Genomic DNA, 26,123 nt, shown 5'->3' with positions numbered 1-26,123 from the left:
GTGCATTTTTTCTTTCGGGTTTTGTTTTGAGTTGAGGAAAGAAAGTTCAGCAAGGTAATTGCGTGTTGATCTATGTTAAAGAGTTTTTAAAAATACTGCCCTGGAAAGTTGAATAATGCTCGTCCATAATGCAGGCAAAGGATGGAAAGTGGCAATTATGATGCAGAAAGAAGATATTATCGAAGGCCAAGACCTCTGATATTTCTGAATTGTTGGTAAAATATGGGGGACTGGCTGCTATTGAACTTTTATTAAAGATGAGATTTATCTCTGGCAATTTGAGCCAGCCAACCCAGACTCATCCAAAGATAAATCAACCTTTTGTATAATATTCTCTGCCTAAGGAAAATCTGAAGAGGTAGTTCTTCAGAGCTTAGTGGCACAGTGAATGCACCATTAATTATTCTTCCCTTTCACATTATCCAGTGCTCTTAACTTGAGGTATGGTGTGTTTGAGGACAGAAGACATCCTGTCAAAATCAAAGTTCTGTGTCAGCATTCTGTCTGGGTTCCTCACCACCACTTTTCTCCACCCCCCCCCCCAAAGTTTAGTGTTGAAAGACAAATGCACTTTGGAAGAAGGACCTTGAGGACAGAAGCGGAAAGAAATTTTGGAGGGGATCAACCTTCCAAGGCAGGAACTCACATTCTCCACCTGTTGCCATTGAAAGCTGTACAGTGGGCCAGCAGATACAAAGGAAAACACGGGGAATGTGTATAAAGAAAAAGTTCTAGCACACTGGCAGGTTCAAATGTTGAGTAGTAATAGCAGTAGTACTCAAGGTTTAGGTAATATTAACAGTAGCAATAAAGTCATTATTGAATTTTTTGTCACTTTATATTTCCTGTGGCAGCCCAAAGTGACTCAGAACAAATTGAACAGGCAGACTGAAAACTACACATAGATACACTAAAACCAAGTGGTAAAAAGAAATACATTTAAAAACATCCCGGTTACTTTTAAAAGACAACAGATAGTTAAAGGCAAAATGCCTGGCTATAGAGGAAAGGTTTTTCCTGGCACCTAGAGAGATATGTTGCCAGGTCAGCCTCTCTGGGGAAAGCATTCCACAGAGGGGGAGCCACTGTAGAAAAGGCCTGTTCTCGTGTTGCCACCCTCTAGAACTCTCATAGAGGAGGCACATGAACAGCTTCAGATGGTGATCGCTGGTTCCGGGTCAGTTCATACCTTGAGGTGTTGTGGTATAAAGTTGTGAGGTTAAAACCAGCACTTTGAATTGGACCCGGAAACTAATTGGCAGCTGGTGCAGTCGGGCCAGGATTGGTGTTGTATGCTCAAAACCATCTTGCCCTGGAGAGCAAGTTATAGTAATAACAGTAATAAGTTAAGCTGAAATCAGCTGCTTGCTGAGCATTCAGGAAGCTCTGCGCAAAGGACTTTGCGAGCTCTGTGCTTCTCAAATGCCAACTATATGTCTTACACAGCATTTTCTAAGTGCCTAGTGATCAGATGGTATGTTTGCATGAAGTTAAACGACTTACTATCTCAACCGCCCCACGTTCCTGTAAGCAAAAGCAACCCACCAGCAGGGAATCTGGCAAAGCACTTCTGACAAGAAAGTACTGGGGAGAGATGCAATTCTCCATGAACATCACTGAAGCCAGTTGCCATTAGAAGGGACAGTATTTGCTCTCTCAATGGGCACAAGTGTCAGTCTGCCTGTTGCTCATGTAGGTCTTCAGTCCTCTGGTCTTGGCAAGTGCATGTTATTGTTTTCCCCAGACAGATTTGGGCCTCAAACAAATCTTCACCTTGTGGAATACTTACATTTTAAACCATTAAGTGTGTGCTGTGCTGCAGAAGACAAAACTCTTGGGGAACAGGACATATAGAGTCTCTTTAAACCACCCTTCCTCAACCTGATGCCCTCCAAATACTTAATATTGAAATGAAACTTTGGGGGGGGTGTCTTCTGGGGCTTGGTGTCATCAACATGTAGAAGACATCCCACTCTACTTCTTTATACTAACTAAACCAGATGGAACTGTCTAGGTACTTGACTGGTGCCTGTATGCAGTTATGGGTTGGATGAGGACCAATAAACTAGAGCTAAATCCTAACAAGACGGAGACATTGTTGGTATGTAGTTCATGGGTTTGAGAACTGGGTGATCAACCTGTTCTAGATGAAGTTGCTTTCCCCCTGAGAGAACAGGTTTGTAGCCTGGAGGTAACCATGGATCCAGTGCTGTCACTTCAGCCTGTATACACTGTAGTTTGTTAAGAGTGCTGAGAGTAGCATTAGGAGAAACGGGGTTAGGAGAACCCTATTCCCCTCAAACAGCTACAATTTCCAGAGTTCCCTGGGAAAATGGGATTGCTGAACCACAAAAATAAATATTGCATCTGAATATGTGTAAAAGGCTCAAGGTTTTATTTATCCTCTTATTTTGCTCCTTCCAGACAAACCAGTTTGAATCCTGGCATAATTAATCGGAGATAAAAGGCTGAATATTTAAACTATTGCTTTTATTATAATTACACTGGCGCACAAATAAATAAGCACTAAGTTATTGTAAAATATTGTCAATGCACGAAAGGAAACAAAACTGATTTTCAAACAACATCTTATTACTTCAGAAGTATCAAAGTACATTTAATTACATTTTACTTAAAAAAAGAATCAAGTACAAAAATGAAAAGAAATAAATATGTATTCATACTGTGTATATAGAAATGGCTAATATATGATTACAGTTATCATCTAGCTACTCCGTACACATTTCAGGCACATACCTGACATTTCTAATGAAATATGAAAAAGCAATATGACATTCAGTTTTAAAATATCGGTAAACATATTACATTGGAATGGACATGTTACGGTTTCATTTCCTTTAAAAACCCTGTTGCTTAAAAATGTAGGGCCATTGGCCGCTTAAAAAAACCCAACATACTATTTAATACCATCAGCTATAAATTAAGGAGGGGAGCAATAAAGGAAACATACATTTGCTAATATACGTAAACACATTTTTAGTGCAAGAATTAACAAGACCTGTGACCTTACTGTGCTTTCTTGAAATCACAGTGCACTTGACACAAATTGCTACACTAGAATGTTGAACTTTAGAAATTTAAAGCAAAGTTAAGTGCATACCAAACATTTTCGTATATACAGTCAGTATAAGTGTGTGGGTATATATGTGTGACCTGGATGTTAGAGATTGCATATTTAAACACAGCTTTTTATAAGCTCCCCATGCTAATCCTCGTCATTCTCCCTGTACAGAAATAGGAGAGAATCAAGAAAATGCTTAAATAGGTTTTGGTAGTAGTGGAGGCATGCTATTTCTTTGTGAGCAGCACCATCTCCTTATATCAGTGACACCCACTTTTGTGTTTTCAGGAATGATGTGTGATTTGGGAGAGTGATGGCTTCATCCCCAAACCATTTGTGTTTTTCCAACGTTTTCCTGTCAAACGCTTCAAGGGATTTTTGGAGCATTGAACAGGAATGCCTGCAACGTCCAAATGGGTAATATGTGCCTGCCCAATAGAGGGAAAAAACTGAAATGCTCTGGAAAGTGTGCGATAGCACTTGCTTTGATACAACCTCATCTAATCACCCTGTAATCAAATCTGAATGACTGCTCATTAAATACCCAGTGTTGTCTAATCTCCCTGCAAACAAATCAAGATGAATCTTCCATAAACAGGTCATTAGGGAGCAACCCCAGAATAAGGCAGTGTCCTATGTTGCTAAGCATGCCCAAAAATGTTCAGAGAATTTCTTTCCCTCACCCCCACCAAAAAAGCAGCAGAAAATCTGCCTGTGTTTTTATAGAGGGATAGCGTTTCATGAACCTTAAGGGTGGGGAAGGAAGAGGTTTTGACAAAGCTCTACTATATATATATAATCACAGATGTGCTAAGGCAAGTTACTCCTATGTATGAAACTGCATGCTGAGTCAACATAACTGCAGAATGACAACACCACACACAGGTCAGTTTACCATGAGTTAGATCACCTGGCTGGTGAGATCTTTTTACAAATAGCTGTGGATACGATTACTTTACATTATATTTGTGTGATTAGACGTTTTAGGGCTGAAGAAAGGTTTAAAAGCTAGTCTAAGACTTGCGTGGTGGTATACAGGAATGTCCAATTGTGCTGATTTGTGTTGCTAAGTGCAGCATTCATTAAAATGGCACATTGTTTCCGGAATGGCACATGGGATGCAGTGTCTTTCTCAGACTGACTTCAACAAGCCAAGCAATTGATCCCTGCAAACTGGAATTTGGATTTTCCTGAGCCAAATGCATGTTACATATGACTACATCAAGCTTCCATTGGGAGCTCAATGACTTTCAAGTCATTCCCCTAACTTCACCCATGTAAACCTCCAAAACTATTTCCCAGCATCCCTCATGCTCGGCTCCTCATTTCTGCCAGCATCAGCACCAAGTATGCATAAAGATCCCCAACAAGCGGTAAATTCCTCCCTTGTGCCCCCAGAACTTAAACAGCCTCAAGATAAGCAAATGGGAATGGATTTCTGGAGACCTCCTTGCCTTTCTTCCATCCCTAGAGCAAATGGAAAGGTGGGTGTCGCAGAGGATTAAAGCTGGAGACACTTGCATTTGTGGAAGGAGGAGGTGGAAACAAGTAGGTGAGTCAGGGGGACTTGGTGGCAAGTTGTGGATGGGCTGTGGCTCAGTGGTAGAGTATGAGTTTTGCATGCAGAAGGTCCCAGGTGTTGGCACCTCCAGGTTGGGCTGAAAATGTCCCCCATCTGAAACCCTGGAGAACTGCTGCCAATTAATGTGGACAGCACTGGTCCAGATGGATCAGTGGTCTGACTCGTCGTAAGGCAGATCCCTATGTTTCTAACCAAGTGAGGTGCTTGATGGGCGGGCTAGTGGATGGAAGGAAGGATTAGTGAATTGGAGACAAGTTCTTCTCCAACTGCAATTCAAATCCAAGTCAGAAAGAATTCAAGAGTCATAGTGCTTGCTGTGCCTTGGAGGTGAGGGTTATAGGCCCATCAGGAGTCTCAATCCCTGTCCAAGGAATTTCAAAGCTAAATGCCATCTCTGTGCAGAAGGAGAAGCGGGATGACTCTTAGGAGGACAAATTCTTTGACCACTCCTAGTTATCTTAAGAAGCAAAGTCCTGCACACTTCAAAAGAAGTGACAATTTCGCAGTATTTCCAAGTATCTATTTCAACATTTTCTTTGCTAAGAATGTAACGGTACTTTCTTTTGCATATAACATTTTCTTTTAACAAATTAAGGATTGCTTCCAACATGCTTGAACGTGGTTTTCTGACTTGGGACACGTGAGCAGGTGTAAACTAGCAACTGAATCACATACCCATTTTTGCTGCTGCATATGCACAGAGTGGCAATATGCATGTGTGTGTGTGTGTGTGTGTCCTTACGGTGTGGATAAACATAAATAATGATGCTTGAGTAACTACTATATACACTTATAGACCCCCACACTACTTCTTCTTTTAAATCTGATACAGAAATTGTCAATTTGGACATCAAAATATACATTAGTTATAAAATATTTAAAAACTTTATTTTTTTTATTTGTCTGGAAAGAAACTACTATTGGTAAAGTAATAATCAATTTTATCAATATAGATTACAAAATAACCTACTAAAATTTTGTTTCATTTTTGGTCTTATTGATCAGCAGTTGCACTTGTGGCACTGCTGTCAATATCATTTTAAAAGAAAAAAGAAAAAGCCAATATGACAATAAATTCAAATGACACATTTTTTTTCCTTCTTCTCAGAGAATATAATATTCTTAAAATGATTGTTAAAAGAGGAACCCTTTCATGCTGCCAAACTTTTAGAAGCATCGATAAAAATTTAAATATATAAAATATATGTGATCACATCAACTCTACGGCAATATGGATTTTTAAAAATCTTATCCTACACAGTGCCTTCTAGAAGATACTTTAATGCACAGATCTCACCCTCATGTACAGCATATAAACCATCTCTTTCTCCTGCTAAAACCAAGAGGTCATAATTCTTTGGTCATGACATTATAGTCTAGTAAGATGGGTGTGATGTCACAGAGGACTATGACCCAATTACAGGATCAACCAGGAATACGACAATGGTTACTTGAGAGAAATGTGCTCTACAGACCCAATCCAAAGGGTCAGACTTTCCAAGATGAAGTCAACCTTTCTCATTGACTTTAGTGAGATTTCACACTAACTCATTCTATAACTGGACACAAAATACAATATATTAGAAAAGTAACGTGAACATTGTGAACGGATTTTCTTTTTTTTGTTACCTTTACTTTCAGGGACCCAAGACAAATGAGGATGGGAATTAGAGCTGCATTATCACCATTTCAACCAGCTAAATGAATAGAGGATAACTGAATCATGTGATGTATACAATTCCTTAATCACAGTGAACCCTGGTCTCCACAAATCATCTGAATAGAAGAAGGAAGAGTTCTCAGTTGAAGATAACCTTTCTGCAGCAAAGCTAACTCACATTTCTAGCTAAACTACTTGATCCGTTTTGCTCAAGACATACACCCTGATCCAGACAGTTGATCCATGTGAAGTAGTTGATTTCTTTGTGCAGATCCTCCTTGCATTATTGTTTACTCAAAGTTATGTGGTCAAGGCTTAACCCCTGCCCACCATATCAACATGCAATATTCCTGCATATGCTATACAAACATCTCACTAAGCTGAGTTGTTAGCTCTGACAACCTATCTGGAAGGATGGGGTTCGAGTACAGGGCTGATGTTAGACACCCTCTCGCTATCACCAATTCCTTCTAATGGACTGAATGCTGTTTGGCAGGAAAAAAATCCTTGCACAGCTTCTGCACAGACAGGTCTTTGGATCAGGGCCCTATGGTAAAAGCCATTAGACAGTCTCCAGCCACGTTAGCAAGGCTGAGGCAGGAGGTTGTGAAGCAGTCGCGCTTGGTAAATTGCAGTTGTTTCTAATACGTTAATACAATTTTACAATAGCAAATATACGTTGTTTTTTTTTAAAAAAATGACACATTGTTAACATAATTCTGACATCTGAAGGAATACTGTTTTACCTGCCTCGCTTGCAGTTCCATCCACCTTCCTGCCAAACAGTATACAGAAAATGAAATCAAATGAGTTCTTTTAAAATTATTATTTAATTTCACTTCTACATCCCTAGCACCGGTTTGTTAATGTTAAATCAAAAATGTACAACCACATGCTTATGTCAAGATAGAGAATGTAGGCTTATGGGATAATTTTAAATTGTTTTTTTTAAAAAGAACAAAAACAAACCCCAAAACATAAAGGTAACACATAGAAAACAGTTAGAACAGTTTATGAGTAAAATTCTTCATACATGTTTGCATTATATTTTAAATAGTGTATTGTCTCAGTTTTTTTTAAGAGATTGGCAAAATATTTACATCTTTCTATTTTTTTTTCTGGATCCCAAAGAATCCTCAAAAATGTGCATGCCTTCATTTAGTGGGAGACATAGATTTTTTCTTTTGATTGACAGGTGGGTACCGCTTTAGCAAGTTTTATCCCTAGGTAGTTCTTCACCTGAAAATTAAGTCCCAGCCACCACCTTATTAGGAAGATAGGCTGACAGTGCATGTTTTAGCAATGTGCGGAAGATAGCCCCTCATGCTCCTATCATATTGCAGTGTCCCAGAAAACGGTTTGTTGCTTGGAATATGGAGGGGGGCTGTACTTCTTGGACCCTGTGTTCTTCTTCCAACTCGGCAAGATAGGCATGCTGTCCTGTTTGCAAAGTCCTTTCTCGGATTTCTGCCGTGCCTTGATTTCTTTGCACAGGCAACGTTTTTTCTCAATCATTTCCAGCATTGTATGGTCTCCGTGCAACCACTGCATACATGTCACCTATTAAAAAAGGCACAAGAGTTTAACTGCAGGCAAAGTGGTGGTGCTGGTTCTCAGAAAGCATTTTCAAAATACTTACGGCAATCACTGGAGAAAAAAAGAAAGAAAACCAGAAACTATGCAATCGGGCACCTTTAACTTTCACCCCCAAGACCAACAATGGGCACAAGTTCTGTGTTAAATATACATAAGAAATTTAGGGCTGATAGCTAGAACGGTAAAGGACCATAGCTAGACAGTTCAGTACCTACTTAGCATGCAGAATGTCCCATGTTCAAAACCCAGGCATCTCCCAGTAGCACTGGAAATGTCCCCTGCCTGAAACAGTGGAAAGCCACTAGCCACCAGTGTAGACAAGACTGACACAGACAGATCAATAATCTGGCTTTGTATAAGGCAGACTTCCCATGTTCCTTTATGCAACAGTTCTTGGATGGAACCATGTAAGGCTGCAAGTAGTGGTAGGGTTTTCTTGTTTGAACTTTTGTCACTGGAAGGAAAATCTTTACACAAGGGAAAACTAGCATGCTAAAGAGAAGGGTAAGGTCTTCTTTTTTATTATTTATTTTAAAAACCCCTAAAATCTTCTTTGTGTTTTCTTTCTTTGTACATCCGCTGAGTTTTAAAATGAGAGAATTCGATCCTGCAGTTTCCGCACTTGTTGATTCAAGTGATACAGGAAATTTTGTGCATGTAATGAACCATTTTCTTTAGACCAAACAAAAGATTGTGAGTGAATTTCTGTATGTAGAAGCCATCTTCATCATTCTTCATTTGAGTTAACTAAACACACATGAGGGGCAGTGGGAACGAGTGTGCTAGATTCATCTCCATTGTTATTCCAGTCACCCTCCTCATGTTGGAGGGTGAACTTGTGAAGTGGGGAGCCTTCTGTGCTTGCGGAGAAACTCCTGCATGTTTTGCAACTCTGAAAAATCAGGATTCACATAGTGGCACATTTCCTGGAAAAGGTAGGGATCAAGGCAGTGTTATTTTTCTAGAAAAAGAGGTGCCAGAACTCACTGTGAATACCTCCCTTGTTCTCTTATAATGGCAATGGCGCCCACCTGAGAGGTGTCAGAACTGAGTTCCGGCAAGTTCCGGCTGAAAAAAGTCCTGGATCAAGGTCATATGACATCACTGTGTGTCTAAACATGCTGGGGAGTGCAGCCAATGAGAGTGGAAGATGACTCTCTTCAGAGTTTCCCACTGGCTGCACTTCCAAGTGATATTCAATATGGTAAGCAACAATCATCCCCTCATAATTTTGGAGAAATATCTCCTCCTGCCTCCCCTCAGTTTTGCAGGGGAGAATATTTTCTGGAAACAGGAGAAGCTGATATAGACCTAGCCTATGTTCTGTCCCCTAGACTTCTCTTCTCATTCAAAAAGCCCATGTGCCAGAGCAGCAACTTTCTTCTCTCAAGGAGAAAAAATGGTGAAGCTCAGCCTTCTGCTTGTCTTTTCTCTCAGAGTCTCTCTCCCCACTGGTCTTCCCCCATTCAGTACTGATCTTTCAGAGTTTTGCCCTGAAGCAATGCTTTGTTTCCATTTGTATGGCAAATTTCCCTTTATTTTTATGACTTCCAGCATGTGTGAGTCTGTGTGTGAGAGAGATAGAGTGTGTGTGTACATGTGCGTTCAGCATGTAAAAATCCTCCCAGTGATGTGTTCCCATAAGAGAAGATCACAATAAGGTGCAGAGTTAACCTCAATGATTAGCCATCTGACAGCTTCTTCAAATGTTTAAGTACAGGGCAAAATTCAGTTGGGTGCCAAATCACAGCAAAAGAAAACTATAGATGCACACCAAAGAGTAAAGATGATTCTGAAGGGCTCACTAAAGGTAACATAATATTGTTCAGGTACCAGATGGTCACCTTGGCAACCATGCTTATTCCCCCTCAGTTCTGTAGTCAACAATGACTGAAGGCACATTCAGGTACCATGAAACTGAGCACATTAACCGCACCATCCCTCCATCATAATCATCACCCTCCATGGTTTGGTGGGTGGCTATATGCCCATAGTCAGAACCCTAGAAAATCAGGGTCAAAAAATGTGTGGGGATCCTTTATTAATGCAGGAGACTCCATCTTCACACAGTTGCCCCCAAATTCATGGGGGGCACTGAGACTGCTGATGAGGTAAAGCAGAGGTAGTGCACATATCCCTTTAACCCCCTCTCCCCCCACATGACGACAGTGTTACAGCATTGCAGCGATGGAAGAGGGCTCAGGGTGCCTCTGCATCTGCCTTGAGATTTTGGTAAACAGTTGTTTTGGTAAACAGAAACCACAAAAATGGCCATAGCTTCCATAGCATTAAGACTGTTCTCATGATGTGTGAAAGCTGGGGAATTGAGGTAGGGATGTAGGAGGGAGCTGTTTTAAATTGATTTACACAGGCAGTTCCAACCAGTGGTGTGCGGTCCGTGGACTAGGGGGCTAGGCTAGTCCCTTAAATATTTCTGGTAAATTAGAGTATTAAAGTATTAAAGCCCAGCGCCTCCTTCCCAAAGCCCGGGAAGCTTCTGCCCAGCTTAGGGAGGGAGGATTGATGTTTTACAGGGTCCAAGAGCTTTCCTACCACCTTTCTAAAGCCTGTCTGGATTTGGGAAGGAGGAAGCAGGGCTCCAGCATCCTGTCAGAGGCCTGGTGCCTCATTCCCAAAGCCCGGGAATTTTCTGCTTGGCTTAGGGAGGTAGGTGCGATGCTCATGCACACGACATCAGGACGTCAGGATGTTCCCTGCACCACCACCACCCGCAATCATGCTCACAATCCGATGCCTCTGGCCCTAACTGTTCCCCTACGGAAAATTTCACCACACGCCACTGGTTCCAACCCCATCATTCTTTGCTCACATTGAACCAGGCCTTGCACTGAGCACCCAGTTATGTCCGAGCATAACATACTCAGCTGCAATGTCAATCAGTCCGAAGAAGAGGAATACAACAAGCCTGTGTTCTTTCTTACTATTGGGTAGTAACATTGCATTCTGAAGAAGGGTTACACGATTCAATCATTTCCTGAAGAGGAAATAGGAGTGCCGTTAATGCTTGGAAGACAAAAAAAATAATATTTCTCTGAATTAGTACGAGCTTTTAAAAATGTCAGGCACTGCAATGTCGACTAATTAAAGGGTTTTTAAATCAATTAATTTTATTGCCTCTGAGCAAATTAACTGACTCGTTCATCAATTAAAGTATCGCATAGTATGTAAGAACTGACAAACCTTTGTATGACTAAATAATAAATATATTTTGTCTGTTAAATGAAAACTAGATAAAATGCATTTCCTCAATCAAGAGATGTGCTAAGCTTGTCTACCACAATGCTATCAGTGCTCAGCATCCTTTCAGAGGGCACATCTCAAATGTAATTTCATCTTTTTAATCTGCAATTAATCAAATTAGGTCCACTGATTAGCTGATTAAATTGTTCATTCCTACTCAGACATTTATGGCTAGTTAGTTTCAATAAAATGTGACTCTCAATGGAGGCAATAATATCAGCATTTCAATATGCAGATCTTCTTTTAGTGCCTCTCAGCACTGAAAGCACCAAACACGCACCACAAGAAACAAACGGTGTCAACACTGTACACAAAGTCAATAACTCAATACACAAAGCACAAGTGAAAAAAAATATGGAAACACCTATAAGAAAACACCTTTTTTCTGCAAACGAAAAAGTGACCAAAAATATAGAGAGATTATGGAGGTGGAAAAAATGATATTAATAAAAGTAAAAGAAGAAGACAAAAGCCTTATCATTATATGAATGTGATTCTGCTTCAGCAGCTGATTCTCTTTTGTAATAATAAACTTATTACATGCACCATGCCTAATTGAACAAAAAGTGCATCTGCACAAGCCCCACTGAAATAAATGGAAGCATTTGCTGTGTTTCAGTGCAGTTCTCGTTCGATGGAAGCTTGAGAAGGGGAACTTCTAGTTAGAGTGTACCTAAATATGAATCGATCTGGGACGCAGGTGGCGCTGTGGGTTAAATCACGGAGCCTAGGGCTTGCCGATCAGAAGGTTGGCGGTTCGATTCCCCGTCACGGGGTGAGCTCCCGTTGCTCGGTCCCTGCTCCTGCCAACCTAGCAGTTCAAAAGCACATCAAAGTGCAAGTAGATAAATAGGCACCACTCTGGCGGGAAGGTAAATGGCATTTCCGTGTGCTGTTCTGGTTCTGGCTACATGACCCGGAAGCTGTACGCCGGCTCCCTCGGCCAATAAAGCGAGATGAGCGCCACAACCCCAGAGTCGGCCACGACTGGACCTAACGGTCAGGGGTGCCTTTACTTTTTTATTATGTTATGGTATAGCATTAGCTATCTTCAGAACTCCCCACACCACATTCTTCAAGCACGCAAGGGGAAGGAAAAGGCTGTGGGTTCGAGTGTTCTAGCCCTCTTCTCCTCACTGTCACTCTCATCACCTCCAAGAGTTGTAGGGGATGACCAGAATGGTGATGGGCGAGGCGGAGCTAGCTGACTTGACCCCGCAGCCTTACCTTGCATGTTTCCAGAGCACAGTGCTGGAACTCCTAAAGATGAGTAGGAGCATGTTCCCCTCTCACTCCCCCACCCCCCAGCTCCACAGCACCTTAATTCTGCTTTGCCTTGTGGATGGGCAAGATACTACTGTTTTCCCCCAGCTGCAGAGCTATTCTCAAGTAAATAAATAAACAAACAAATAAATGCATTGCTGTTCACAGCAGAAACGGGGCACATTGTCTTCCATTTTCTCTCTCCATTTAGAACTTGTTAAAAACAATGCTGAGCCATTGTGCTGCAAAAACCCTCCCAGCTGCAGCTCCCTGGGACAAGGTGGTTGACATCATAGCGCAAAAAAAAATCCTTCTTAGTTTTCCTCAGAAGAAAAGCCTTTCCCACCTCTTTGTGCATATGGCAGCATTTGAAGCTCTGGTCACTGAGACATGCCCACACTTCAGTAGGTGTTTCCATACTTTCCCCCAGTATTGCATTATCACACTTACTTTACTGTAATTGTTTACGCTACTAGGCTGTGGAAGTGGTTGTTCTCTCCTGGTTCTGGTGGGTTTCTTCCCTCTCCTACTGGGTGTGCAGTGGGGTTGATTCTACATTTAGAGTAGGTATGGGGGAGAACCAAATAAAATGATATGGGTGTGATCATGGAGCTCATTACGTATCAAAACAAAGTTCTTTTCCACAATTGCTGCACAGGAACAAAATGGACAAACCAATGTGAGATGAAAGGATGCACAGAAGCGATGGCTGAATTTAATTAAAAATGCAGTCGTTTCGAAATGGCCAGTGTGTCCAAAAATAAAGGAACCCATAAGGTGGTTTCCTGAAAAGTGCAACGCTTTTCACTTTTTGTAGAGCTGTCATCAGGCAAACAAAAAAAAAGGAGAGGCTTGTTGAAGGAATCACTTACCGTTTGCTGTAAAGAGGGAAAAAGTGAGGGCACTACTTGCCAACTCTGACTGAACAATTAAGGCATAGAATTCTTTAAATTCCTGGATTCAGTATGTCTGGTGAATGCATTTTTCTATTATATTGATGAGATAAGCAAATTCTGGTACAAATCTATTATCTATACAATATGGGATGTCTCTGCTATTTACCTGCAGATTTTTGAAGCAAGACGGCTGGCATGTTAGATTATGAACCCTGGGTACTAATAACAGAATCATAGCATCATAAATTGTAGAATTGGAAGGGACCCAAAGGGCCCTCTAGTGCAATCCCCTGCAATGCCGGAATCTCGACTAAAATATCCATGACAGATGGCCATCTAACCTCTGCTTTAAAACCCCAAAGGAAGGAGAGTCCACCACCACCTTCCAAGGAAGTCAGTTCCACTGCTGAACAGTTCACCACCAGAAAGTTCTTTCTGATGTTTAGTCGGAATCTCCTTTCTTGTAACTTGAAGCTATTGGTTTAGGCCCTACCCTCCAGAGCAGGAGAAAACATGTTTGCTTTATCCTCTGTATGACAGCCCTTTAGATATTTGAAGATGGCTGTCAGTCTCTCCTTTTCCAATATGCCCAACTCCCTCAACCATTCCTCAGAAGGCTTAAGTAGTAGTTTTCGGACCCTTGATCATCTTGGTGAAACTCCTCTGTACACATACCTGCATGTCAATATCCTTCTTAAATTGTGGCACAGAAATACACACAGTACTCCAGATGTGGTCTGACCAAGGTAGAATAGATCAAGACTATGACTTCCCTCATTTCAGACAGTATTCTTCTGTTGATAGAGCCTAGAATAGCATTAGCCTCCCCCCCACACTCTTTTTGTTGCTGTTGCGTCACACTGTTGACTCATGTTCAGTTTGTGGTCTACTAAGATGCCTAAATCATTTTCACATAGTTGAACAACAGTGTGCTAGGACAGAACCCTGTGACATCTGCTTGTCACTTCTTTCAAGTTGATGAGAAACGATTAGTGAGCACTCTTTGGGTTTGGTCAATTAACCAGCTACAGATCTAACTAACAATTACCTTGTACAACCCACATTTTACAGCTTCTCCACAAAAATATGAAGCTTTACTGAAATCAAGATACACTACATCCACAGCATTCGCCTGATCCACCAAGCTCGTAACTGTATCAGAAAAAGAAATGAGATTCGTCTGGCATGACTTGTTTTTGAGAAACCCATGCTGGGTCTTTGTAACCACACTAGAACATTATCTGTTCTAGGACCTTTCCTGGAGGACCACAGGATCTCCATCCCTTGAGTAGGGCTAGAAAACAGGCTGTAGAAGGGAAGAGTCACAGTACAATTATTATTAAGAAGCACACGCGAGATAATATCAAAACATTGAAGTCATTTGAATGACACAGGGACAGATTGTTTTATGTCTGAGGCCTAAAGGTTTAATTCATCACTGTTCTGTCATCTGAGAATGTTTAGGCTTATTAAATTGATGCCTCCCACATCTGAAAAGGATGCAGGATTAAGCAAAAAGGAAAGATTCTCCCCACTCCTCAGGTGACAAATCCTTAACATCGAAGTGAGTCACAGAGCAGCAGGCAGCATGACTCAAGGTAAGTCACTGCCAGTAAATTCAGTTCCCTCCTGCACAATGAAGTAAATGGGAGTATTTTCATCTTCTGTCAGAAGAGAATAAGAGGAGATAATTCTTGGCATTTGGAGTTCCGCAAGTTATGCTGTAAAGGGACTCGTGGAACAGGGGAGGACCAGACAAAGAATCTGGAAGTTATCTTCACAGGTCAGCTGTATTTTCCAACATGGAACTAATGTTCTGTTGGCATAGTGCTTATTTCTTGCGCTAAAAAGAACAGCAGTGGAAATATATTTACATTCATTTTTTCATTAAAACAGGCAGTCATTGGGAAGAGTCAACATACATTCAGCAGGCTGCCCTGCGGCAATATGCCCTCAACCCATTGAGAGCCTTTGGGTGGGATGTGATGGTGGGGGCAGGACAAGCACACACAACCCTGCTCTTCTCCCCCAAGCAATTATCAGTGCTTTGTTGTGACCACCTGAGCAGGGCAGGATTCTGAAGCACTTTGTAAACTTGAGCACACACAGTAAGTAGTCCAAGCACTGTCCAGTGTAGAATTTCCTACCCTAGTGACTGTGTCCTTCAACACTTAAGGCTTGAGTAAAATTTCTTCTAAGTCACTAGAATGAATCTCATTAACCCGAGAGAGATTTGGATCAGACTGAATTCCCAAGAACCTCTGGTGGAACATATCCTCAACTCATTTTGTTGTTGTTGGTTTCCAGAATCCATCCTTCTAAGTTACTTCCTCCCTAACCCCATAAGCTACAGGCTAAAACTGAGTTTCTGAAGATGAAGAAGAAAAAGTTAACCTGCAGAAGGAAGGTCTTGCACAAAAGAGGGATTTCGAGTTTGGCAATCAAAAATTATTATTTTAGAACAACCACCCACCACCTCTTTGTGTGAAAATATGTTGTCCTTCCAGAAAGAAGGTACACGAGGCTGCCGTAATTTATTGTTCAGTTAGAGCAATCCAGCTGGACCAAGTCCCCAAAGATAAATAATAAAATTAACACTAATTGAATGGAAGTTATTACCCTTAAAAAGTAAATATGCCTTATGTTAGCACAGACAGTTCCTAATAGAGGCTGTAATCCAGCAAAGCACTTATGTGCCCAATGTAAAGTCTGGTGTTACTGATCATCTGTATGTCCAGTAAGAACAGAATGGAGGCTGGCCAAGATTTCATCTGGAGCCTCTTTGTGGCAGGTGTCCAGTGTGGGGAATAGGATGTTAAAGTGGGGCTGTGGAGTGGTACTCAGAGCCAAACATCACTATGGAAACATATTATGAGCTGGAGGGCAACAGCTAGTTTCCATGGATTATTTACCTAACCAGGGACTGTGAAAATGATCGTGTTGAGAACTGTGATAGATTCCATCACCTTAAATGCATTTTTACTCAGTGAATATGATCAACAATCTTAGCACAATCCACCCAATTTCTTTTTTTCTTTTTTTAATGACAAGCATGCTAAAATGAAGACGGAAACACTGACTTTGAGATGATGAGATTTTTGACACCTAGTACGTCTGGGATTCTTTTCATTGAGACTTTGGGCTACGCACTGCTGCCATGCTTTTGATCTGAGTGGGGTTACAGTGGGACGTGGTTACAGACATAGATAAAATTATTGAGAGTTGGGGGTCCTAGATCAACTTGGCCTCATCTGCACAGCAATCTCTAATTACCCCAGTTGCAAGAAGAAGAAAAGAGGCACATATCATATTCTAAGAGAATGAAGGAAATCCAAAGAGGCCAAGGTAAATATTAAAACCAAATGCCTTTGTACATCAAGCCAAATTTAACAATGTGTGATTTACCAACATCAGCCCTATGAAACAGAAAATATCTCAGGATGAACTTTAATTTAGCAATGACCAGGGTTAGAAATGTTTCATTTGTTTACAATTTTGATTTTAACAAGAATGCCTAACCCTAACAAGTTTAACTCAATACTATGAATACTATTTAATGCCCATTCTTATTGGCTGCAAGAAGTCACACCATGATATAGCTTATTGAGTCGGCTTTTAATTATCTGAAACACATATCAGTGCCTATAGCCCATGGTAACTAGCATGTAATTATGAACCTTGCAAAAGAAATGAATATAAAACTAAGAATATAACTACAAGGCTGCGACCTTCATTATTTGTTAGAAGAGAACTTAAGAGTAACAACCCTTGCTGCTTAACTAAACAACCCAAACTAGTTGAGCAAAGACCGAAATACCCAGGTGTGGGAATGGTGTTTAGGCTTCCCTCTGTGGTGCCTAAGGCTAGGAGAAGGAAATGATGGCTAAATGCAACACTCTGTGGAGAAGCCCTATGCTTTATGAATTCGCCTCTTGTATCTGAGTTTTCCATCTCTGTCCATGTATGGGCAATGATATAATGGGACAGCTAGTGATAGACTGAGATTCCCCCAGTGAGGGACTAACATTGAGGCACCCCTAATGTTTCTATAAAAGGGATGCATGTAGCGCTGTGGGTTAAACCACAGAGCCTAGGACTTGCCGATCAGAAGGTTGGCGGTTTGAATCCCTGTGATGGGGTGAGCTCCCGTTGCTCGGTCCCTGCTCCTGCCAACCTAGCAGTTCAAAAGCACGTCAAAAGTGCAAGTAGATTAATAGGTACCGCTCTGGCGGGAAGGTAAACGGCGTTTCTGTGCGCTGCTGTGGTTCGCCAGAAGCGGCTTAGTCATGCTGGCTACATGACCCGGAAGCTGTAAGCCGGCTCCCTTGGCCAATAAAGCAAGATGAGTGCCGCAACCCCAGAGTCGGCCACGACTGGACCTAATGGTCAGGGGTCCCCTTTACCCCCTTTAATGATTCTATGCCAATTCTCTACAGATGGTACAGCTTTCCCACCCTTCAGTCTAATATCACAGCACTGATACTTGTTTTTCCGCTGCTCTACCTTGTTCCTTTTAAGGATTGCTGGCTTGTTCACCATTGGGAAGCCACTTTCTCGAACCCAGGCAGTTGCTCTCCACTCCCTGAACATAAACATGGGATCATAAGCAGAGCCCTGCTGGATTGAGCCAATAGCAGATATAGTCTAATATCCTTTTCTCACAGTGGCCAACCAGAGGCCTGTGAGAAGCCCACAAGCAGGAGCCAAGCATAACAGCATTTTCTTCTCCTGCTTTTTCCAGCAAAAGTTGGTGGCCATCACTGCCTCTGGAGTGAGAGAATAACATAGTTTAAATATGTGCTGTGCGAAGAAATACTTCCTTGGTTCGTCCTGAATTTTCCAACCTTCAAATGCACTGGATGTCCATAGGTTCTGGTATGACAGAGGGAGTCTTTTTTTTAATCTATCTTTTTCATGTCATGCATAATACAATACGCTGAGACCTTTGCTCTTAAGAGGGAATCATTCCAGCTGTCCACCCTACACCTGAACCAAGAATCCCCACACAGGCTGCTAAAACAAATGACCCCACCCTATCCCAAGGGGCCACGCTTGAAAGTAAAAGAAAAGTAACCACTGTTTTAAAATTCTCATTTAAAATACACGAAGTTTTTATTTTCATTGTTTAACAAGACAAAATGAAGGTTATAAGTTATCAAAAGTGAGTGCTGGCATCCATACTTCATCATAACTTGCAGACATATAATGTTTGTGAGGAAGTCAAACATTTCAGAGACAGACTATGAAGAGACACACATACATATACAGATATATAAACAAACTATACATACATACATGGGTGAATAAATATACATATTTATGGGCATACAGTATACAGACAAGATACTATACAGTTGCAGTAAGTGCAATATACTGTATAAGGCTTTACAAACATTTGAGGGGGAATCTGATGAAATTATGGTCACCATGGCAACAAGGCTAGAGCGGTCTGTGATGTAACAAAAGAGATGGTGATAAAGAAAACGGTACTTTTGTTCACAGTGTCCTGTGTGGTGTCTCCCTCTCTCACACACACAGTTTAAACAGAAGATGCATGGGTGAAACCCAGCAAATTCACATATCAGAAAGGCAAAAAAGCAGTGTTTGTGGATAAAAGAGAAATGTGTGCTAGATGAAAGAAGTGGCATTCTATTTATAGCACATTATAAATAGGCTCTCTATTTTCCTTTCACAAGGGAATGGCGAAACTACAGGCAGTCTGCCATGCTGCCATAAACTTTTGCTTCATGCCACTTTTAATCATTGTTTTCTTTTTTTCATTTATGAGTAAATACCCTATAAAATTGTTGCCCTGAGTCAAACATAAATGTACACCAAAGGAGAAAAGAAAGGCACAAGGATTTCAACAGCAGGTGCAGAAGAGCCACAGGAAAGCAACTGAGCAATCCTGTGTGGGCCACATTTATTTTCTCAACTTGATTAAAATGATAATTTCTGCTCCAGGTCTTAGAAAGTGAATTTCCTCCCCCCCCCCCCCAATTATATGAAAAGGTGAGTCTCTTATGAAGGATCTTGGACTCTTACGCAATAAAGTTACAACCAACCTATAGATACACATAGGCTGACAAATAATATTAATATCTTATTACCATAAGCTTCATTTCATTCAACTGTCATGTAGTCCCTCGTAAGTTCACTGTGATGTTTGAATGGTATCACATGAAAGGCAGTTATAAAAAGCGAATGAAGCACATTTTATTTCTTTTTATTTGCTAAGTAGACAAAAACAAAACATGGTTCAAAAGCTGTAATAAATTCAGGAAGCAGTCCTATGCACAAGAAACTAGCACCAAGCAGGCCAATGTAAGTTAATCCAGTGTAAAGTTACACTAGTTGAAATGAGAAAGCCTCTCTGGAATATCTTCCACTGAGCAGGGGCTGGGGACTTAACACTGCTTGAGCCAGGAATCAGCTGCCTGAGCTGGAGATCTGCTGCATCCTAAACCAATCACCCTGGAGAACCCTGTCATGGGATAGCCCCTGTAGACCAATGAAGCCATAAGGATAAAATGTTTGTCTACCAATAACCACGTTTGGTTAGTCGCTATACAACTGCCTCACAGATGCCGCTGTGCTGTTGTGACTGTGAGGTCTTTTTGGTGGAAATAATATATTTTATTGCACACATTTACATCTGCATAAATTTTTATAGTATAGTAGTATAAAAACTAACACCCTGATCCTAAACACATCTACTTAAAGAACTGTTTTACTTTCATTTAATAGCAGGTACTTCTGAGGAAGTGAGCTTAGAATTGCAGTTTTCAGCTGCACTCCTCAAAGCTCTTACCTGCACCACATGTTCAAAAGCTACCTATGGCTACAATCCTCTACATGCTTACATGGGAATAAGCCTCACTTATCCCTGTAGAACTTCCTTCTGAACAGACACATCTAGGATTGCATGGGAAATGACTATGGATGAGAGACTTAACAGACATCTCTGTGCATCCTTATCCCTATTTGTTTTGCCTTTGTTCTGTTGCAGTCTACAGATGTGCCCTACTGTAGCCTAGCCTCAACCTTTCATTATCAAATTGCCTTTCTGGATTCTGGCTCTTATCCTCTAGCTTCTGATTCCTGATCCGTGATTTGGCTCTAGTTCTCTATTTTCCATCACCTCCATCTTTCAACCTTTCTTCATTCCTGAATACGTACCTAATCTAAGCTCAAGTATGGCACCCTCAGATCATTTGGATTGATTTGCTTTATTCGCTTCCAGCTTTTTCTCAGATTATAAACCAGGCCATCATTGGTTTATAGGAGACCCTGGAAGAGTTCTTAACATTTCTCCAATGAGGACCACTTATTCCCTTGGTCTGATGCCTGCCTTTCCTTCCATGAATTCCCCATTCTTATTATAGCACTCTTATACCACTTTAACAGTCATGGCCTTCCCTGGGGAATTCTAGGAACTGTAGTTGGTTGATGGTGATTAGTCCACACAACCACAATTCCCTGCACTCTTAACACACTACAGTAACCAGGATTCTCTGTGACTGTTCAAAGTGGCATAATAATCATTTAAATGTTTGATGTGGACCAAAACATGACACCAGGTATCTAAATAATACTCATGGAAGGTTCAATTTCCCTGTTAGCTTTCTACATTAACAGGGCAGTCAGCAACTCCATATGCAGCTCAGGACTTTGCAATATGGATGTAGCAATGTTGCATGGTCAGGTGTCAGTGACCCAACTTATGGATAATACCAAGCTTATATAACACTAATCCTGAAAGATCTTCATTGGCTTCCAGTACGTTTCTGAGCACAATTCAAAGTGTTGGTGCTGACCTTTAAAGCCCTAAACAGCCTCGGTCCAGTATATCTGAAGGAGCGTCTCCACCCCCATCGTTCTACCTGGACACTGAGGTCCAGCGCCAAGGGCCTTCTGCGGTTCCCTCACTGCGAGAAGTGAGGTTACAGCGAACCAGACAGAGGGCCTTCTTGGTAGTGCCCTCCCAGCAGATGTCAAGGCAATAAGCAACTATTTTACTTTTAAAAGACAGCTGAAGGCTGTTTAGGGAAGTTTTCAATGTTTGATGCTGTATTGGTTTTAATATTTGGTTGGAAGCTGCCCAGAGTGGCTGGGCAAACCCAGCCAGATGGGCGGTGTATAAATAAAAAATTATTATTATTATTATTATTATTATTATTATTATTATTATTATTATTATTATTATTATTATTCCCTCCATAGGTTAGTGTTCTGATGGAATCTTGTATCCAATGGTAGTTTTGCACTAGTGAAAAGCACTTCCACTCATGAAGGGTTGGTTACCAGGATTTTGCTAATCCTCTATCCACTGCAGCCCCCACCCCATACCTCCTGAAAACTGCTCCTAAGTGTTGGGGAACCCTCTCTAGCAGTATGCAATTTGGCACAGAGGGCTGCAATAGGAAAAAGAGTGACTGGTGGCCAATGGATGTGCTACCTTGCATGGCCATAAGCAAAACCACCATTAAATCACCTTTAAAATGTGGGTCCCAGTGTACAGTCTAAGGGCACATGAGGCCACCACCTTGCTGAAGCTAAGCAGGTCTTGGTTCAGTTAGTCCCTGGATGGGTGACCATGCAGTGCAATGCTTTGGATTCCATGCTGGGATATTAAAAAGTAAGCATGCAAGAAAAGTAAGATGATGCCTGCCTGTGAAAACTCTGGCAATGTAGTTTGTATGAGATGCTACTCATGCATTGTGAGAGTAGCTGATCCATAAGAGGGAAAATACTGAGATAACCTGTATGCAACAGTTTGCCTGCAAAATGTACAGTATCAATATCAGTAATGGTGTTGGATTCAAGTTATGGATCACTGAATGTTAATAAATGAAAAATCTGTCAATTCAGTATGTGAAGGAAATGGGAGGATGGTTGAAGGCTGATGAAATCTGTGCTGACATGCTTAACCTTATGAGAAATGTGTTTTATTTTAGACCAGTTGTCTGACTAGACAAACCCCAATGAAACATGCTGCCTACTGTAAATGAGTAAAATAGTTGTCACTGTGTTTCACCAGTTCATTTTCAGAAAATTTAGAAATTCTAGGCTCCATCAGACCACATGATTGTTCCTTTGTATGGTGGGTAAAACTTTCGTCCTTTACAAAAACTAAACACTATAAAACAAAGTATATCAATACCTCCCTCTTGTGGGCACCCAAAAAAGAGAAACACAAATCTCAGTTAATAACCACCTACACATCAAACAGTAGAAAAACAATTGTACACAACACATTTCAAGTCCACATAAGTTTGTGTGTGTGTTAAAGTTTGAACATCAAAACCAATAGGGTTTGGGGAACATTTTGTACATCTTTCAAAGAAAGATGAGGCTAAATTTTAGAGGTAGATTTTTCTAGGCTAGGTTCCATCAATTAAGCAGTTCTTAATCTTTGAAAACGGGACGCAGGTGGCGCTGTGGGTAAAAGCCTCAGCGCCTAGGGCTTGCCGATCGAAAGGTCGGCAGTTCGAATCCCTGCGGCGGGGTGCGCTCCCGTCGTTCGGTCCCAGCGCCTGCCAACCTAGCAGTTCGAAAGCACCTCCGGGTGCAAGTAGATAAATAGGGACCGCTTACCAGCGGGAAGGTAAATGGCGTTTCCGTGTGCGGCTCTGGTTCGCCAGAGCAGCGATGTCACGCTGGCCACGTGACCCGGAAGTGTCTTCGGACAGCGCTGGCCCACGGCCTCTTGAGTGAGATGGGCGCACAACCCTAGAGTCTGGCAAGACTGGCCCGTACGGGCAGGGGTACCTTTACCTTTACCTTTAATCTTTGAAAAGAAGCAGACAAAAGCCGGCTCCCTCGGCCTTTAAAGCGAGATGAGTGCCGCAACCCCAAAATCGTTCACAACTAGATTTAATTGTCAGGGGTCCCTTTACCTTTACCTAAGCTTTGAAAAGTTTTTACACGAGGCAAATAACAACTTTAAGACTGCAGAGTCACAAACTGTCTATATCATCTATGTATCTTTTATATGTTCTTGTCCATTAACGACATCAAACTTCACACATTTAACCCTTACCTTCCATACAGAACCAACATTAGTTGCCTCCATCTATTTTATTTTTCTGTCCAGCTGCTGTCCTGTGTCACATTTTCTACCCTGGGATCCACTAATCCTGCTGTAGAGCTTTTCTCTTGCAGAACACTCCTGCAACACCTGGCTATAATGACCACCCAACAGGCCCCTCTTCCTCCTCCCCCCCCTTTCCTGGAGTAGCAAAGGGAGACTAGGGATCTTTCAGAATTGTGGCAACTCACAGATTAAGGGGAATAGTGATGAGGCATGCAATGGGCTGTATCTAATGTTCTCTGTCTGCTAGCACAAGAACTCTTGCACTAGCAGACAGTTGAGTTTTAATGGTGCACAATGGGGGAATCCAATGCAACAGTTATCTTAGTGGAAACTCGTTGTGCAGCTGGTTGTGCAATCTATTTTGCAACAGAGTTAACAGCAACCTGCTTATGCATTCTCTTGTATGACCATATTCCACTGATGAAAAGCAAATTGCCAGTAGAACAAGTATACCTCTAAATGATTTCATGCATTGCATTGGACACAACCCCATATTTGAAAATAAAAATAAATATTAGGCCTTGGGGTGGAAGGGGTGAAATGCATACTCAGAAGCACAATTCATTTTAAGGAAACATCATAGCAGTAGCTTTGATTCAACTCATTTCCTTCCAGCTTCCTCCACCAACAGGACAACTGTTACTTTTTATGATGTTTCCATACTTTCCCCTTTGCTGGAATTGCTTTGACTTGATCTAATATTGATGTTGTTCAGTGAATCACCTGCCAGTCTTTCTGAGCTGTTCTGATTGCACTAGCAAATATATCAATGGCAGTCAGAAAAGACCAGGGAAAATGGAACTTCCCTCCATTTCCCTTTCATAAAAATAAAGCAAGATATTCACTTAAATAATAGTGTGGATTCCAGCTCCATCTAGTGGCTGTTACAGTGCACAGTGCAATGGAAGAGTATAAGCATGCAAGGAATTTCATTTCCAAAGTGAAAGCTGGAAATTATGGGTAGACAAAGAACAAAACTGCAATGGACAGATTTCATATTCACAAACATAATCTTGACTTTGATGCTGTCAAGGGGAAATACATGCAGTTTGGTTTGCTGTGCTCATTCTAAAGCATTACCAGAATGCACCAGCTTAATTTTAAGACTCTGAGAAGCAAAGAACAAACTTCATAAGCTGACTATTCTCACAGTCAATGCAAGGCCAGCTTTTTTGGACCCCTTCCTAGAGATCTTCTTAAAGTTAAAACCTATTACTAGGGAAGAGGGAGAAATTTGATTCACTTCACATGCAAAGTCAGATTTATCAAATTTGCCATTTCTGAAACAACACGAGAGCTGAAAAACAGCAATCCTTCAAAATTCACAGTTATCTGTCCAACCAAACAATTTGAAATGTGCATAAAAATGAAAATATTACTTAAAACAATACACAAATGCATTATGTTAAGAGAAATTGCTTGCAAAAATGTGCGCATTAGTCAAAACTGCATACAAAAATACAGTGGTACCTCGAGTTACAAACGCCTCAGGTTACAAACGCTTCAGGTTACAAACTCTGCTAACTACCTGGAAGAGTTACCTCGAGTTGAGAACTTTGCTCCAGGATGAGAACAGAAATCGTTTGCTGGCGGCGCAGCGGCAAGAGGCCCCATCAGCGAAAGCACGCCTCTAGTTAAGAGCAGTTTCGGGTTAAGAACGGACCTCCGGAACGAATTAAGTTCGTAACTAGAAGTACCACTGATTGTTTATCAGGAGAAGTTTGCACTAAAGTACTGAAAATTTCCCATGAGGGTTTTATAGCAGAAAAATCTGCAAATTGTGGAGAGCTGATTTTAAGATTGGAAAAATGAGAAACTGAGAAAACCAAAATGGACAGGTCCTCCTACTCCCTAGCTGCTACTTATACATGTTCTTTCAGACCTACAAATGGAACTATGAAGGACTGGTGCAGGAAAGCAGTAATAGTCAGTGAGGCAGGGTGGGAAGGAGTGGCACAGCTTAGCTGGCTGGGGTTACTTCCGGGTACCAAAAGGGGGAGGGGTAAGGCAATGGCACGGGTTGGGTGCAGTGGCTGTCTATCTGACACTCCGTGCCACCTTGCCTAGGCTACCAGAACCACCCGACTCCATCCTGCTCCACCAACCACTGATGGGAATAAATCAGACAACTTTGTGAAAATAAGGAAAGAAAGAAAGAAAGAAAGAAAGAAAGAAAGAAAGAAAGAAAGAAGAGCTTGGCTTTGATATCCTGCTTTATCACTACCCTAAGGAGTCTCAAAGCTGAGGCTGAGAGACTTCACAGACGTTTGACTAGTCCAAGGTCACCCAGCAGCTGCATGTGGAAGAGTGGAGATGTGAACCCATTTCACCAGATTACGAGTCCACTGCTCTTAACCACTACACCACACTGGCTCTCACCAGCACCTCACCAGAGAGGTGTAGTGGTTAAGAGCGGTAGATCTGGGGAACCGGGTTCGCGTCCCCACTCCTCCACATGCAGCTGCTGGGTGACCTTGAGCCAGTCACATTTCTCTGAAGTCTCTCAGCCCCACTCACCTCACAGAGTGTTTGTTGTGGGGGAGGAAGGGAAAGGAGAATGTTAACCACTTTGAGACTCCTTCGGGTAGTGATAAAGCAGGATATCCAATCCAAACTCTTCTTCTTCTCACAGCTAAAAAGAAGAAGTGAGATCTGCTGCCTCAAGTGCCCAAATGACATGATGAACC

The 26,123-nt window shown here is 41.5% G+C and overlaps 1 protein-coding gene across 5 annotated transcripts in view; it reads right to left on the bottom strand.

Annotated features, from left to right (window-relative positions):
- Window positions 1-7,324: 7,324 nt before the first annotated feature.
- Window positions 7,325-26,123, bottom strand: part of NYAP2 (neuronal tyrosine-phosphorylated phosphoinositide-3-kinase adaptor 2) — a 142,435-nt gene continuing 123,636 nt past the window's right edge. For 3 of the 5 annotated variants that reach the window (XM_083506404.1, XM_083506406.1, XM_083506405.1), the window contains 2 exons: window positions 12,895-12,996; window positions 7,325-7,884 (listed from right to left, as the gene is read on the bottom strand). In XM_083506404.1, coding sequence (XP_083362530.1) covers window positions 7,657-7,884; window positions 12,895-12,996 — 330 coding nt within the window. In that variant the 3' untranslated portion in view covers window positions 7,325-7,656. The remainder of the gene's footprint in view (window positions 7,885-12,894; window positions 12,997-26,123) is intronic. The other 2 variants (XM_083506407.1, XM_083506408.1) reach the window with 1 other exon arrangement.

This window comes from Podarcis liolepis, assembly GCF_965112155.1.
Source record: "Podarcis liolepis genome assembly, chromosome: 5".
Lineage (NCBI taxonomy): Eukaryota > Metazoa > Chordata > Lepidosauria > Squamata > Lacertidae > Podarcis > Podarcis liolepis.
Note: the sequence above shows the minus strand (reverse complement) of the source record. Positions and strands in the feature narration are given on the sequence as shown.